Genomic DNA, 15042 nt, shown 5'->3' with positions numbered 1-15042 from the left:
AAAGAGCCATGGAGGGGAACGCCGGCAGTGACACCGGCAGTGACACCGGCAGCCTTCCCTGAAGCCTCCACAAAGAAACAAAGAGCAGGCGTGCACGGAGCACAAAGCACACACGGGGAGAGCTCCCGCACGGCTGCTCCTGCCGCGGTGCCCTCACAAGCACCCGTCTGCGTGCGTCCCCAGGGTGGGACCCTGCGAGGGGTCACCCCCAGGCAGTGCACGAGGCCGGGTGGCCGCGGGGCTGGCTCGGGCAGAGGGCAAGAGCCACAGCCCCAGGCAGAGGGGCTGCTCTGCTCGTGGCCGGGGCCAGGACGTGCTGCGTGCCTGTGTTCGCAGAGGAACGTATCAGGGACCAGGCTGTCCCCAAAAGGCCGCATGCTGGGTCCGAGCTGCAGGGAGGGTGAGAACGGAGGTAAAGGGAGGAAAAGGGCAGCTCTGGCTTAAAGAAATAGGAGAGAGAGAAACTGAAACGATTGCAGCAAGGAGCTGGCAGGGCTGTCACCACGCCAGGCTCTCCAAGCTGCTGCCTGCATCGGTGCTGTGAGAATGACTCCGTCCCTGCTGCACCCAGCCCAGCCCTCTCCCGGCCGTTCCCACCGGGAGCAGGGCACACAGCACCCGCCTGCTCCAGAATCAGCAGTAATTTAGGCAGAGGAAGCCTGCAGCTGCTCAGGTAATTATAGCTCAGTTAATTTTCTCCTAACTCCCTGCAGCTGCCACACATGCCGGAGCCACAACGCCAGCTCGGGGTGACTGCAGCCGTCACCACGCGGGGACATGTCGAGAGCACTCGCCGCTACAGGCAGCCTGGCCCTGCAGGGGGGCAGCCCCCTGGATCAGCAGGACTTCTCGGGGAGCTGCCTGCAGGTGGAATTTCACCCCGTGCACCCCCAGACCCCAGCTGGTCCCTGCTGCCCTCCTCATCACCAGAGGCAACACAAACAAGGGGCCGGGACCTGCCACCCGTGGGCAGGGGACAACCCCTGGAGCACCGTGCTCCAGGCTGGGGTCTCCCCTCCCCGGGGGGCAGAGGGGCCGTGCCGTGGGGCAGCGGGGGGTGACCCACCTCGGTAGCCTTCTCGCTGAGCCCCCGCAGCAGCAGCACCACCACGTGCACGGCGGCTCGGCGCACCTCCGCCTCGGGGTCCGTCTTGGCGATGGCCGTCACACAGGAGGTCACCTGGGGGGGCAGCACGGGGAGGACATCAGCGCGGCCGGTGCCACCACCCACAGCCAGCCCTTAGGCAAGGGCTCAGAGTCCCCATCAGGGGACGCAGGGTGACCTGGCAGGGACGGCGTGGGGCTCTGGCACTCGGCTACGTGCAGGGAGGCCCCACTCGGCGCAGAGGCAGCCACAGCCCCAAGTGGCCTGAGGCCGGGGGATGGAAAACCCTCCTGGCACCTCCGTCCTTCAGAAACGCCGCTCTGCACCCGCTGCCGGACTCTCGCCGTGCTGCCCTGGTCTCCCTGGGGCTGGAGCAGCAGAGCCCAGCAGCCGCTCACCTGGAGCTGGGGCAATTTGCCTGGGAAAACCCAGCCATCGGGGCTGGGACGGGCTCTGCCCAGGGCACCACCACGGCCAGCAGCTGCAGCGCAGAGCGGTGCTGAGCAGCGCGCTCAGGAAAGGATTTCATCATCAGTAATTACGCACAAAGGCTTTCCCTAAGCCAGGAAGGGGATGTGTCCCTGTGCCCTTCTCCTGCCAGCTCCGGAGCTGCAGCCACGCTGCGTCCCCGTGCTGCCTCGCGAGCCCTGCGTCCTTCTGCAACACTGCGGAGCGCCCAGACAGGGGGTGGACTTCTGCAGCAAAAATCGTGACTGCTGCAAGTCCTGCAGAGCCAGCGGTGGCAGTGATGCCGGGTGAAGCAGCTGATGCTGGCGCTGCTCTGCCTGTCGGGCTGTGACCCTGAGCACGGCAGCTGGGAAGCGAGCAGGGCGAGGGGACAGCGGCTGCACCGCGAGCACGAGCAGGTACAGGAGGCAGCGCTGGCCCCGCCGCAAAGCTCGCCTTCAGCAGGGGCACCGAGCCCAGCTGAGGCTGCAGCGTGCTCCTGGTGTCACGCAGTGTCCTTAAAAGCCCACACAGGAACGCTGCTGCCACGGGGCCATGCCTCCTTCAAGCACCAGTGCTCGCGGGGCACCGAGCACCTCCCTGCCAGGGGCTGAGCGCTGTGCAGACGTCTTTGAGAGCTTCAAAAAAAGCAGAGTTGAAGGAACCTAATTAAACACCCAGTGACAGCAGGAAGAATTAGCAGAGCTAGCGCGTTCCCGAAATAGCTGCATGTGTGGTGCATTGGCATCTCATCAAATGCTGTCATTACCCCATTGATGCGTGAGCAGCAGCGAGAGGGAACCCAGGGAGAAAAGCCGGAGTGCCGCGCCGATGCTGCTGCCTTGCCTCCAGCCCAGCACCCTGCCAGCTGCCCGCACCAGCACGGCGCTGAGGGTTTGCTGCTCGCAGCTCCCCAAGCGTGCAAGCCTTCGTGCAGCCGCTGGGCACGGCGCTCGCCAGCTGTGCGGATGCAGATCGGCCCCGTTCGAGCCCGGGCTGCAGCTCCCACGGGCTCTGCTCCCGCGCCCGATGCCGCGCTCCTCGCCCTGCTGCAACATCCGCAGCCCGACCAGGGCGCCGGGTCACAGGCTGGGTGCTGGACACCCGCACAGCCAGGGCAGAAACGCGCCCAAAGCCTGGCCGCCCCTCGCAGGAGCGCAGCTGGGGCACCTCCGCGCATCCCCACCCCTGGCACCCACCCGGGCGAGGGCTGAGCACCGCTGCCGTGGCGCTCACGTGGGCGCCGAGTGCTCCCCGTCCGTAGTAGCGTGAAGGATAATGAGGTTTCATTAAGGGGGAGGAGGTGCCTTTGGCAGGTACAAAATCTGTCTTGAGGTCTTCTGCTGTAGGGAAATGAGGATGGGCGGAGCAGATCCCGCTGCGCTTCCTTGGGGCTGTCTATCACTTCCCATCACAGGAGACATTTTTAGCTCTTTATAAAGCTCTCAGCCCTGAAAATCAGCGCTAGAATTTCCCAGGCGTTTGCTTCAGACTGAATGACTTTTTTACACCCTAATATCTGCAAGTATCATTCACGTCCTCTCCCAGAGTAAGCTGTGAAAGAAACCGTGCTGCTGTGCCCCCAGCAGCGACCCTGCCGGCAGCTGACGAAGCAGCCTCGTCAACCAGAGCCAGCCCTGCTATGGCACAGCTGGGGGCTCCCCCAGGGGCTTTGGGGGCTTTGGTGCCATGCCAAGCGCCCGTCCCCACCGCCTGCCCCCAGAGGACCCGGGCCCAGGCCCCTGGGTGGCACAGCCCGGGACTTCGTGCCCAGCTGGAGCATCTCCGTCCCCACGGCCCCCAGCCCCAGGCAGTGGCAGGAGGGGAGGTGACGGCGGCTGTCGGGGGGGTTCGGTACCTCCTGGACGACGGAGCCCAGCTGGAAGCCGAGCCTCTGGCACAGCTCCCCCAGGTTGGAGAGGCTGCTGGCGCGCAGCACGCTGTCCGGGTCCCGGGAGCCCCGCAGGAAGGCGTGGATCAGGGGCTCTCGGTACTTGACCACCATGTCCCCTGTAAGAGAGAGCACAGCGGTCACGGCAATGCCAGGCAGAGAGCACAGCACGGCTGGCTGGGAGGAGACCTCGCAGGCTTCCAGCACAGCCAGGAGACAGAAGCTCGGGCCCCCTCTGCGTCCTGCAGAACAGCCGGGTGCAACCTCTGGAGCACAATGCAGCCAGATCCCTCCCGGTGACCCCCTGCGCTGCTGGGGACAAGGCACCTGGGCATCCCCGCTCTGCCGAGAGGGAAACATGCGTGTCACGCATCCCCGAGCAAAGATCTTTGTCTGGGGCCGCTTGGCGCATCACGTATTCCCTCAGTCTTCTGTTGGGCCTTTCAGATAGGTGACGTGCTACAAATAAACAATCCGAAGTGCGAAGGCCCAAATTCTCACATCATTCAGCGCCCAGAACCCACAGCCAATTAGCGCAGGCAGGCACCGGGGATGTGTGAGCCAGCTAATTAGAGGTGCGTGTGCGCAGGCAGTGACCTGCATGCACAATTACCCCGCGCACAAGGACACCCGGGTCCTGCACGACCGAAACGCCAGCCAGCAGCGCTCCCGATGTGGAGGCACCCTCCTGCAGAAGCAGATCCCGTACAGCACGGGCTGCCGGACAAAGGTTAACCTGGGGAGGTGTTCGTGCGGGGTGAGCAGGGGAAAAAAAGCTCCAGGGATCTCACGGATCGCACTTGCAGCAAGTGAGACAAACGCCCCAGTGGAGAAGGGAGAACGGCCGCCTCGGCACTTGGAGCAGATTTAATGGGTTTGCAGCAAAAGTCCATAGGAACGATGCAAATTCCTCATGGACCCTGCGAGGGGGGAGAGCTTTGCCTTTCCCCAGCCGCAGTGGGGCTGGGGCTGCGGCGTGGTGCGGGGCAGCCACACACGGGCCCCCGCTGTGTCGGGTTTCAGAGCCCCGTATGCTCCTGTCCTCGTCCCGGTGCTGAGCAGATCCCAACTTGTCTCTTGGCTCTCCTGCCAGGTGCCAGAAACAAAAATGCTTCCTCATGGGGCTGACAAGGACCCCGCTGGCGGCAGGGGACCGTGCACAGCACCCACGGCTCCTGCAGGGCTCCGGGAGGTGCGTCCTCGGCTCTGCTGCAGGAGGAGGGCAGCAGGGCAGGGATCGTTTCCCCATCGCTGCCTTCCCCGGCCCTGCCCGCAGCCAGGGGCTCAGGCCGGGAGTGGTGGCGCCGGAGGCACGTACTGCTCAGGCAGCACCCAGCCCCACCGGGCTCCAAGGTGCCCCCACTGTGCAGAACGTGGTGAGGGGCCCAGGTGGCAGACGGCGCCCAGGGAGCAACCGCTGCCACGGCTCCAGCACCCTGCCCAGCACCACTGAGCACCGCACCCAGCGGCATTGCAGTCAGTGCTCTCTCACCTCCCGTACGCAAGGGAACGCTGCTAACAGCCCCGAGTCGTGCAGTTCTCCCGACGGCCCCGCTCCCTGGAGCAACCGCTGGCGCACAGGCACGGCTCCGGCAGGCTGGAGGCAGGCAGGGGAGGGAGGCGCGGCGGCCCCCGGGTGCAAGGCAGCAGCAGGAGAGCTCTGAATCACAAGGGTGCTGCTGTACGGAGCAAAGCGTTTCTGGAAGCACCAGATAAGCCCTTTGTCTGGAATACCGAAGCTTTGCAACAAAAACACCTCGGTGCAGTGTGTTCTATAAATACGCAGGCGCGCCAGGACACGCCGCAGTCGCTGCCCGCAGCAGAGGCTCCGCAGCGGGAAGGAGAGCCCCCCGCGGGGGCCGTGCCCACCCTCCTGCTGCCAGCACCCCCCAGCAGCACCCCCGGGAGCCCCACCACGTCCCGTGCCTGTGCTCGGGCCCGCCAGGAGGCTGCTCGGGGCTGGCCCAGCACCGCTGAGCCCTGGCACGAAGCTGGACCAAAGGGCACGGGGCCGCGTTTGGGATGGGCACGGCAGCGGCGCTCAGCGCCAGGGCTCAGCCCTGCCACGTGCAAACCCCGACCGTGCCCCTCGCCCGTCCCTCCCCTCGGGGCCCCACTCGTGGGCGACGCAGCCCTCCGCCCGCTCCTCCTCGCACCTCCGCTCAGCACCTGAAATCCTGGCGGGGAGCCTGCCCGGCCATCCCCGTACCTGCAAGCACAGCTCCCGCCCGCCTGGGAGGCGAGAGGAGGTGTCGTTAAAGGATAAAGCGCCTTTGAAGGAGCCAAACTACCGAGGAGCTGAATAAAACACTGACACACTGCAGCGCAATTATGTTATTATCTTTAAAGGAAGGGCCCTTTGCCAATTGCTGCTCATGCCTAGAGCCAAGAGACTTTTCCCGCAGCGAGGAGGGAGGACGGGGGAGCTGCTGCCAGGAGCGCAGCAGTGCAGGAGCTGCGGTGGTCCTGGGGCAGGGCTCAGAGCAGGGCCGTCACCCGGGGGTCTGCGGGGACCCTGGAGGTGGCAGTGCAGTGGTGACCCCGCTCTGCAGCCGTGTGGCAGGCGGGGAGCCGCCACGCGGCGAGGTGTGATTGCTGACAAATGCCCAGCACCTCAGAGGGTGCAGCATGTGAACCCCTCATCCCTGTCCCCGTCCCAGGGGCCAAGATGTGACCGAGGCAGCACCAACCCTACGGGATGCAGCACAAGCAGCTGCCCCTGCAGCCACAGGACCCGGGCAGCCCAAGCGGCCACACTGCAGGGACCGTGGGGCAGGCCCACGATGCTGAACTGCAGCTGCTGCGGTGCGGGGAGCACTCACGGGGAGTGCTGGAGCCTTGGCCAAGAGCTCCTATAAGCAGCCCAGCGCTGCCACGTCACTCCTCTGCACGCAGGAGACGTGCACAGATGCTTCCCCATCTGGAACAGCTGCTGCCTTAACACCGAGTTAAGCTCAACGTGCCTCGAGTGCAGCCAGAGCCAGGACGCATGGAGCCGGTCGCTGTCGCCCAGCCAGGCAGCACAGCACCACGTGCCCCGCTCCCGTTCCACCTCCGTGTCCCCAGGCCCACGCCGGCCCCGCACAAGGCAGCGATTCCCCAGACGGGAGGATTTCTCTTCCCTTTTTATGTGAAGCAGGACTGCGGGGCATACAGTCACCGTCCTGCCTGAACAAGCCGTGCTGCTGCTGTCCCAAGCAGCCGGGCTGTGCTGGGCGACGCAGCGCGCTGCGTCCCGTGAGGATGGGGACCGAGGGCGATGCCCGAGCTGCCACCCCGGGGGAGCAGAGCCGGGGGCGGCTCAGGGTGCAGCACACAGCGCTTTGTTGTGCTCCCTGTGTCTGCTGTGCCCGGGGAGAGAGGAACCTTTTGCACAGCACGACTGTTACAAACAATAGACTGTGGTTACCTGCACGAAGGCTGGGCAGGTCGCGCCTTGCCACGGGGTTTCCAGGAAAGAGGGTGGCACAGAGCTGCTGCTGGGCTGGCGCTGGTGGGAACAATGCGAGGGCCAGGTGCCAAGCTGGGGGGCCTGGCTGCGGGACCAGGGCTCGTTATGCTCCTCTCAAGCCCGAGCGAGATCAGACACTGAATAGAGGGTGCATAGGCCAGGAGGACCGACTGCCGCGCGCTGCCCGCTCCCCTTGGAGGGCCCAGCTCAGCCCCTTGGGATGGGGCTGCCGGCAGCCCCACGGCACCGGGGAGAGCGGCTTCCTCCTTCCCTTGGTGCCCTGGAAACACCAAACGCCTGCTCTTGTCAGCCTTGCCTCTACCAGGAGGAGCACGAGGCGTTTTAGGACATGTCCCAACAGCAGCTGCCGGAAAGGCCTCGTACAGCTTTCATCCCTCAGCCCTGCATGTCCAGGCGCTTCCCGGCGTCCTCTGAACCCAGCGAGGGCTGCCGAGGGTGAGGGGGGGGCCCGGCTGCGGGATCTGCGCCCCCGCTCCTGCCCCTGGGCTTCAGCTGGGAAGCTGCCGGGTGGCGGGGCAGGATCCCCGCTCCCATGGGGCCAGTCTCCCCACGCAGGGCGAAGCCTGGAAGGCCCCGGGAACCGGCTCCCGTCTGCCCTGCAGGCGGGCGGATGGGGTTTTCCAGGGAATCGCGGGCCCTTGTGCAACACACTCGAGCCCCAGGCTTGGTTTTCCCGGCAGCGTTTTCCGGCTCACCTCTTTGCCCCGGCACCGCTCGCATCCCTGCGCCGCGGGGGTCCCCTCAGCCTCACCCTGCCCACTGGGGGCTTGGCCCCATCTGCTCACACCCCATGATCCCGAGTGGGCACGGCAGGAACCCGCGGCCTGACAAAGCCTGGGATTTCGCTGGCCTTTATCTCCAAAATGCCCCAACGCGACCCCGTGCCCAGGCGCCTTTCCACCTCCAGCACACAAAAAGCTCCGGGGTTTTTGTCTCCAGGGGTGGCAGAGCACAGCAGAGCAGCAGCCCACAGCGCCCTGCACGGGCCTCGCAGTAACCCCAAGGGAGCAGAGAGTGGCTGCGGACTCACCCAGCGCCCGGGTCACGCGCATCAGCACCTCGCCCAGCTTCATCCTGCTCACAGCAGCCGGCGTGTCCTCGGTGTCCTGCGCGGGGCGCCCGTAGCGGGCCAGCAGGGTGGGCAGGGCCTGCTCTGGGTACTCGCTGGACAGCAGGGCAACGCCTGGAGGTAAGAGGGGAAAGAAAACACAGGTGAGGATCGGACACGAGGATGGCACATACATGGACAGCGCTCTGCATCACCTCCCTAACCGAGGAGACGGGAAATGTTGGTGTTTTGCATCGTGACCCAACTCCGGCAGCAGCTTTGGGTCAGACACGGGCTCAAGGGTCTCACCTACGCTCGGCGAGGGCTGTGCTGGACCGGGCAGCACCCGCTGGGCCCCGCGTTACAGCGAGCAGCAGCACGCACTGACAGCAGCTCCCAGCTCCACAGCCCGGCCAGCACCAGAGCTCCTCACTGGGTGAGAGGGAGAGGGGGAAACTCTGGGATTGCACTCTCAGAAAGGCAAGGACCCAAAATCCGTTACAGGTGACACGGCGATGGCCAGGAAGGGGGGTTAAGCGTTCCAGCAGAGGCAGGAAGCCAAGTGGTGTCCGTGCCATTAGAGCCGGTGTGACAGCCAGCTCACTGGGGACACCGCTCCCCGAAGGGCTGGCGGGAGCCACGCTAGGGCTGCTCGATCCCCCGGGTGTCAAAACCAAACTGACAGGGCCATGGGGGGGGAACTGGCACGCACTGACCCCAGCTGCCCCCTCCGGCTCCCTGACATGCTTCTGGAAAGGCTGAGGACATCATGGCACGGGGGTTCGCTTGTCTTGAGGGTGTAGTTGGGGAAATTACCCCCAAATTCTCCCATTGTTCGCTCAATACTGCCGAGTTTCAGGCGGCAAGTACACCCAGGCTGGAAATTAATTCTGCACAAACGAGTGTCGCTCCCTGCCTGCTCAGTCAAACACATCACGTAGCCCCTCCGCGCAACGCCAAACCACCAAGGTACCTAGCGTGGTCTGGGGTTGGATGCCAATCTGAGAGATAAATTATTTAACAGTTGGCAGCAGGTGTCCACTAATTACTGCTGGTTAATATTCATTGACCTGGTGTATACATAACGAGCCAGACGTCACGCTGGGAGACGCCACCAAGGCGAGCACCGGCCGGGTGCAGCCCCCGGGCAGCTCGCTGGCTCCAGCAGAGCGTGGGTGCCGCTTCTGGAGGCCGGCGGGGTCCCCGCTCGCACCTCCCGGGCAGGGCTCCGCCAGCGCCAGGGCTCCCAGACCTGGGCGCGTTTCTGGCTGGGGCACCGGGGTGGCAAAAGGCAGCCGCTCTCCAGGGAAATGCAAGTGGCAGAGCGCTGCCCCGGCTGTGCCAAGCGCTGAGTCAGTGCAAGGGCTGCAAGAGGATGGATCCAGCTCTCCCCTGCCCTCCAGGAGCCTTCACCTCCAACCCAGTTCCCCAGTTATCGCTCAGCACCCGGTGCGGGTTACCATCCACAAGCCCGGGCGCATCCACAGGGGCAGCGACCTCTCCCCTGGCATCACCCCGCACGCTCCCGGCGCTGCGGCTCCCATCTGCGCCACTGCGGTGGCCACGTCCCAACAGCGGCACGAGGTGCTGGAGGGGAGCCCTGCCTGGCGGAGCTGGAGCCCCCCGGAGAAGCCTCTCCTGCTGCCCTCGGGCTCCACGTGTGGCACAGCATGGCACGGCACGGCTCGGCACGGCACGGCTCGGCTCGGCACGGCACGGCAGCCCGAGCAGCGCACACGGGTGACTCACCACCACAGGGAACTGCGTCAGGGTTAATCACAACTGTAGCAGGGCTGCGAAACACGGAGGCAGCTGCATGCTGTATATTAATCACTCGGGGAACATTTAAGCGTGCGTTTCTATTTCACCTGCAGGGCAAGGACAAACCCGTCCCACTCAAGACCGTACAGGCAGAGAGGGAAGCATATTGATAAGCTTATTTTCCAGCTGGGTATGAGTTACCTGCTCAAGTGCTGCGCACAGGGCAGACACCGGGGACAGTGCTTCCTCGCCATCTCCCCAGCTCCCTAAAACCACCAAGCCCCCGTGCACTGCCTGGCCACCAGCTCTGCGGGCCTCCAGGGGAACCCCAGTCCCCCCGAACGGCTTCCTCTCCCGTTTGGCAGCCCTAAAATAATCGCTTGCTCTGCAGGGGTCTCCCAAGGGCTCCAGTTACACGTTGGGCTGCTGAACACCTTCCCTCGGAATTAACTCTGCTTTCTTGCATGCCCACAGGAGACAGCGATAGGCACGGGCAGTCCGTTGTGCAAGACGCCTGAGCCATGCCTGGATTTAGAGGCACCTGCATGCAAATCACCGCAGCCAGCCCGGTGCCACACGCACCGGGAAGGGGACGAGCTGAACATGCTGGAGCAGGCGAAGTCCCACACATTTCCTGGGAAGCGGGCAAGCGGCAGCGCTGGGAGCCCCAGCAGCAGGGGCGAACAGCCCCCCCCGGGGGGGCAGAGCCCCTTCCCAATCCCCACCCACCCAGTATCACCAAAGTCACTGCTGGGAACCGACCAGTGAGCTAAAACGTCTTTAAAGATCTTTGGGTTGTTACCGTTGCAGCCCGGCTGTGGGGTAAATGAAGCTGGTTTTTGCTCCACTTTCCCACAGGACCACGCACGGGGCTGTGCGGGAGCAGGGTTAAGGGGCTGGCTCGTAACACAGCCCTCCCCCGGCTGTGCTCACGCAGCCCCCGAGAGATCGTGGCTGGGGCACGGACCGGTGCAGGGACGGTGACCAGCTCCCGGGTGTCACTGGCTGGGGGACGCCCCAAGCTGTGAACCCGTGCAGGGCACCCTCGCCTCCGCACTGGGGATGCACACTTGTGGTCTGTGCGCATTAGCAGTTAAATCGGGCAGTAAATTAACTAATTACCCATTGAGTAAGCACAAGGAGAGCTTCAGCTCGACGAGGCCCAGGAGACAACGCTCACCACCCTGAGGAACGAGGAGCACGGCCCAGGCACTGGCTCAAGGCACAACCTGAGCTGCCCGAGCTCCAGCTGTCCCACTCCAGGGATGCTCCAGCCCTGCTCTAAGGCCGTGGGGAATGCACCGTACGGGGGTGGCACTCCCCAAGCCCCCACACAGACCGTGAGCTGCGTGGCAGGACAGTTAACAAGCAGGCACATCGCTGCTGGCAGCGGGTCTCGGGGGCACGGTGCTCAGCGGGGCACAGCGGCACAGCACCCTGCAGGGCCCGGGACCACGCAGCCGTCGGGTCAGGCGCTGCTCACCTTGAATGGCAGAAAGGTACACAAAGGAGTCCTCGTGCTGCACGTTTTCTAGGAAAACCTGTAAGGATCAAGAGAGGGGTTCGTTACCAGCAGCCTCTGAGGACGTGAGAGGGGCACTGCCAGCCGTCCTGCCCCGTGGGTTTCATCCCCAGCTCCACGCTGTTGTCACAGGGACGGTGACAGCGCAGGGTCCTGTACCTGGAGGATTTTTTCTTGCATCTGCAGTGCCTCCGGGTCCCTCTGCGATATCAGGCTGGAAAGAGCACGCACAGCAGCTGCCCGGACAGGGACCTGGGGGTCGTAGGCTGATAACAGCAGCTCCTGGAGCTGAGCTGGGGCCGGGCTCTCGGTGCTTGGGGTTGCAGCAGGACCCACGGCACCGGGCTCTTCGTGCACGCTCTGCTCTTCACCCTCCTTGGGAGCCGAGGGGTGGCTGCAGCCACGGCCACGCTGCGTCGGTGCCCCACCAGCCCCGGGACTTTGGCAGGGGGCTGTGACAGGGGGGCCTTCGGGGCTCCCCCCTCCTGTCCTGCTCGGCCCAAGCTTTTTCCCCAGCAAGGTCTCAGCAGCGGTGCCAACCGTCTGGGCAGAGAAGGCGCCGTGAGTGCAGATGGCGATGCGCAGGTCCGCGGCCAGCTCCTGGATGACGGGGTCAGGGTGGGTGCGGGACACCTCCTCCAGCAAGGGCAGCAGGCGCTTCAGGACGGCGAAGTCGCTCGACTTCAGCTGCGGGGAGGAGAGGAGCAGCGCTGGCGTGATCGCAGCGAGAGGCTTCCTCTGGCACGGGGCCGCTCCCTCGTGCCAGAAGCAGGAGAAATACTCTGGGATTAGAGCTGTTGTGAGGCAGGGGAACTGTATGGCACCGATGGCCGAAACAGCACAAGCCCCTGCGGGGCAGGGGGAGCACAGCGCAGGCAGGAGCAGGACTGCAGGAACGCCGAGGGCTGCCCCAGTGGTACCAGCTGCGGCAGGGCACCCTCCTGCCGAGCACCCCAGTCAGGTCAGCAGAGCATCGCATCTCGGGGCACAAAACGAGGTAAGGGCCCGTCTGTGGTGCTCTGCCCTGGCTCGACATGCTCGCCAAGTGAAACGCCAGGTTAGCAGCCAGCGTATCAATTGCAGCGCTGCCCCTGTCTGCTCCTACCTCAATAGGTTCATTGTGAAGAGCTCCAACAACGGGGAGACCTCATTTGGGAAATAAAAGGCTTTGTGCACTACAAAGGAACACGGGAGCTTTCTGGGTTGAGGACAGGCAGTGTGTCAGGGGAGAAGGTGGGAAAGGAGCAGACCAGGGCAGGCAGCCAGGGCTGCAGGAACTCCCAAGGGCACCTCCTCGTGCCCCGGCGCAGAGCCTCTGGCCTCGAGCACCCCAAACACCACGACTCTGGAGCCACAAGCACCTCACAAAGACAGGTGCATGGCCCTGATGCTAATCCCTATATTGAACCCAGTGCCGAGGTGTGGCAGGAGCAGGTGGGGATGGCAGCGGCACGGAGCTCGCTGCCCTGCCGGATCCCACGGGATCCCCGACGGAAGCACCTCGCAGGGCAGCTGCACCCCGCGGCGGGGGCAGTTCCTGCCCTAACCTGGGTTTAGGATTTAATTGCTAGGTCCCAGGAGCAAAATCTGGGCAGCTAAGGCCTGAAAAGCAGCGCTTTCCCAGAGGTTTCAGGGGAGCATTTGGATGATTATGTAAAACCCACTTGGCCATTCAAAACCAAGCAGCTTTGCAGCCTCTCCTGCTGCTTCCCGCACCAGCTGCCCCGGGCAGCCTTTTTCACTCGATCTGCGGGCCCGGTTCAGTTGCTTCCATTACCAAGGCGAGGGAGCAGGGGCTCGCCTGGGAGGGGGGCCGTTAACGCTGCTCTGGGCCCACCACGGCAGGGGCTGGGCTGCCAGGACCGGGACCAGGACCCAAAGCTGCTCCAGGTCCCAGGCTGTGCGTTTCTGCGCAGGGCCAGCAGAGCACGGGGTGCTGGGGACTGCAGTGGTGGGCCCAGAGCCCGGCCGTGCCCAGCAGCCCCAGCCCCGGGCACAGCCCCTCCAGCCCCACGCTGAGCACCCAATTCAGCCCCAGGCCTGCGCGTGACAAGACACCGCCGAGGGCAAGCCCCAGCAATGCCCCAGCTGGCACCTGATGGGGGAGCTTTGCACCTCCTCTTCCTGCACATCAACTGCCACAATATGGTCATTAATTACATGAGAACTGGTCATTAATTACACGAGAACTGGCAGTTTCTGCTGTTTTAATTGAAGGACACTGCTTGTTATCTCCTCATTTGTGAATATACCACACTTTTCTTTCCCTCTTTTTTTAACTAAATGTCTCTCTTCCCAGTGCTAGGAATTCGGTACATAAGACACAATAAATTATCTTTTTCCATTAATGGCTGAATTTTCCTTTGGGCATGAAGCTACAGTGATGTAACCAGAAGTGATTTCACAGCACTAGGACACATTGTCACTCTCCAATGGCATTTAGCTGACACTGTGCAACTGAGCGAGCACTGCTGTTACAGAGGACCTTCAAGAATGGCACAGCCTCCGTGGAGAGGTTCAGCACGCTTTGGAGGTGGGATGAATGTATGGGGTGCAGGAGGCGGTATGTAAAGAGACTGCTGCTCCGTCACTGCCTTCTCGGAAGCAGATTTTGGATTACGAATGAATTAACCAACACTCTGTGAGCTAGCAGAGCTTTTCTCTGCTGCCTTCTGCACCGAAGCACTTCTGCCCGAGGCAGCACCGTCTCCGTGAGCTGGTGGCACACGAAGATTTCAGGACGTGGTGCAGGACGTGGAGCCCGCCCAGCCCGGTGACAGCCTCCAGATCCCACAGCCAGCCCAGCAGCCGCGGGCACGCCTGCGGGGCGCACAAAGAGGTTTCCACCTCGCCGCCTCCTCCTCCTCGCTGGGAGGGTGCAGCCTTCTGTGCCTGGCTGCTTTGTTATTGGGAACACATGGCATTGTCAAGAGAGCTTGATTAAAGGGACAAAGCAAACAGGAGGAAGTGGCTTGTGAATGCCAGCGGGACCAGAGCAGCACACGCGTGTGCAGGCAGGCCGGCGCTTCCCAAAGAGATAACTGGGACCAGAGAGCGCGGCCGCGGAGCCCGGCCCTTGCGTCAAGCGGGCTCTGGCGAGCGCCCCGCGGGGAAGGCACCCTTGGCTGTGCTCCCAGGAACAATACAATAAGTGTACACCAACACACTGCGGCTGGGCGGCACACCCAGCCCCAGGAGCACCCGGCCCCCCTGCGGGGACAGCGCCGCCTCCCCCAGCCCCACAGTGAAGCCCCCCAGCCCCGAGGCTCGCCCGCTGCCCGCTCACCTGCACGGCTCCGCCGAGCGCGGCGGCCACCAGCCCCATGGCCATGCTCAGCGTCTGCGCCTCCACCGCCGCGCCGCGGCCCCGCGCCAGGCTGACGCACGCCCGCTGGAGCGTGGCGGCCACGAACTCCTCCACCTGCCAGCGGATGGGAGAGCGGTTAGGAAGGAAGGAAGGAGATGCCCTGAGCGGCCCACCGAGAGCTGCTGTGGATCCCTTGGCCGTCGCAAGGACTGTCCCTGTAGCAGGGCCACGGCAATGCCAGCCCTGCTGGGGAGCCCTGGGGAGCTGGGGGGCAGCTGGGACCCCGGTGAAGCCCAGCTGTGAATGCACTGAGGGTGCAGGGCAACGTGGTGGTGGAGGTGATGCCCCCATCCCCGGGGCATTAGCAAGGAGAGGCTGATGTTCCTGGCAGCAAACCCCGCACCTTGCTGTCCAAAGCAGCAGAGGTACCGGGGAGCTGAGCTGCAGGGGCGGGCAGTGGCCAAGCCAGGAGCTCCCCTTCTCTCCCCG

General features: G+C 64.2%; 1 protein-coding gene across 1 annotated transcript in view; it reads right to left on the bottom strand.

Moving 5' to 3' along the window:
* The window catches only part of TANGO6 (transport and golgi organization 6 homolog), a 31465-nt gene that overhangs the window by 2141 nt on the left and 14282 nt on the right, over positions 1–15042 (bottom strand). Inside the window, 6 exon segments of the mRNA XM_083851804.1 lie at positions 1067–1180; positions 3411–3562; positions 7946–8098; positions 11208–11265; positions 11406–11933; positions 14533–14667. Of these exon segments, the coding sequence (XP_083707930.1) occupies positions 1067–1180; positions 3411–3562; positions 7946–8098; positions 11208–11265; positions 11406–11933; positions 14533–14667 (1140 nt within the window).

Source organism: Anser anser (genome assembly GCF_964211835.1).
Source record: "Anser anser genome assembly, chromosome: 11".
Classification (NCBI taxonomy): Eukaryota; Metazoa; Chordata; class Aves; order Anseriformes; family Anatidae; genus Anser; species Anser anser.
This window is presented reverse-complemented; position numbering and strand designations above follow the sequence as displayed.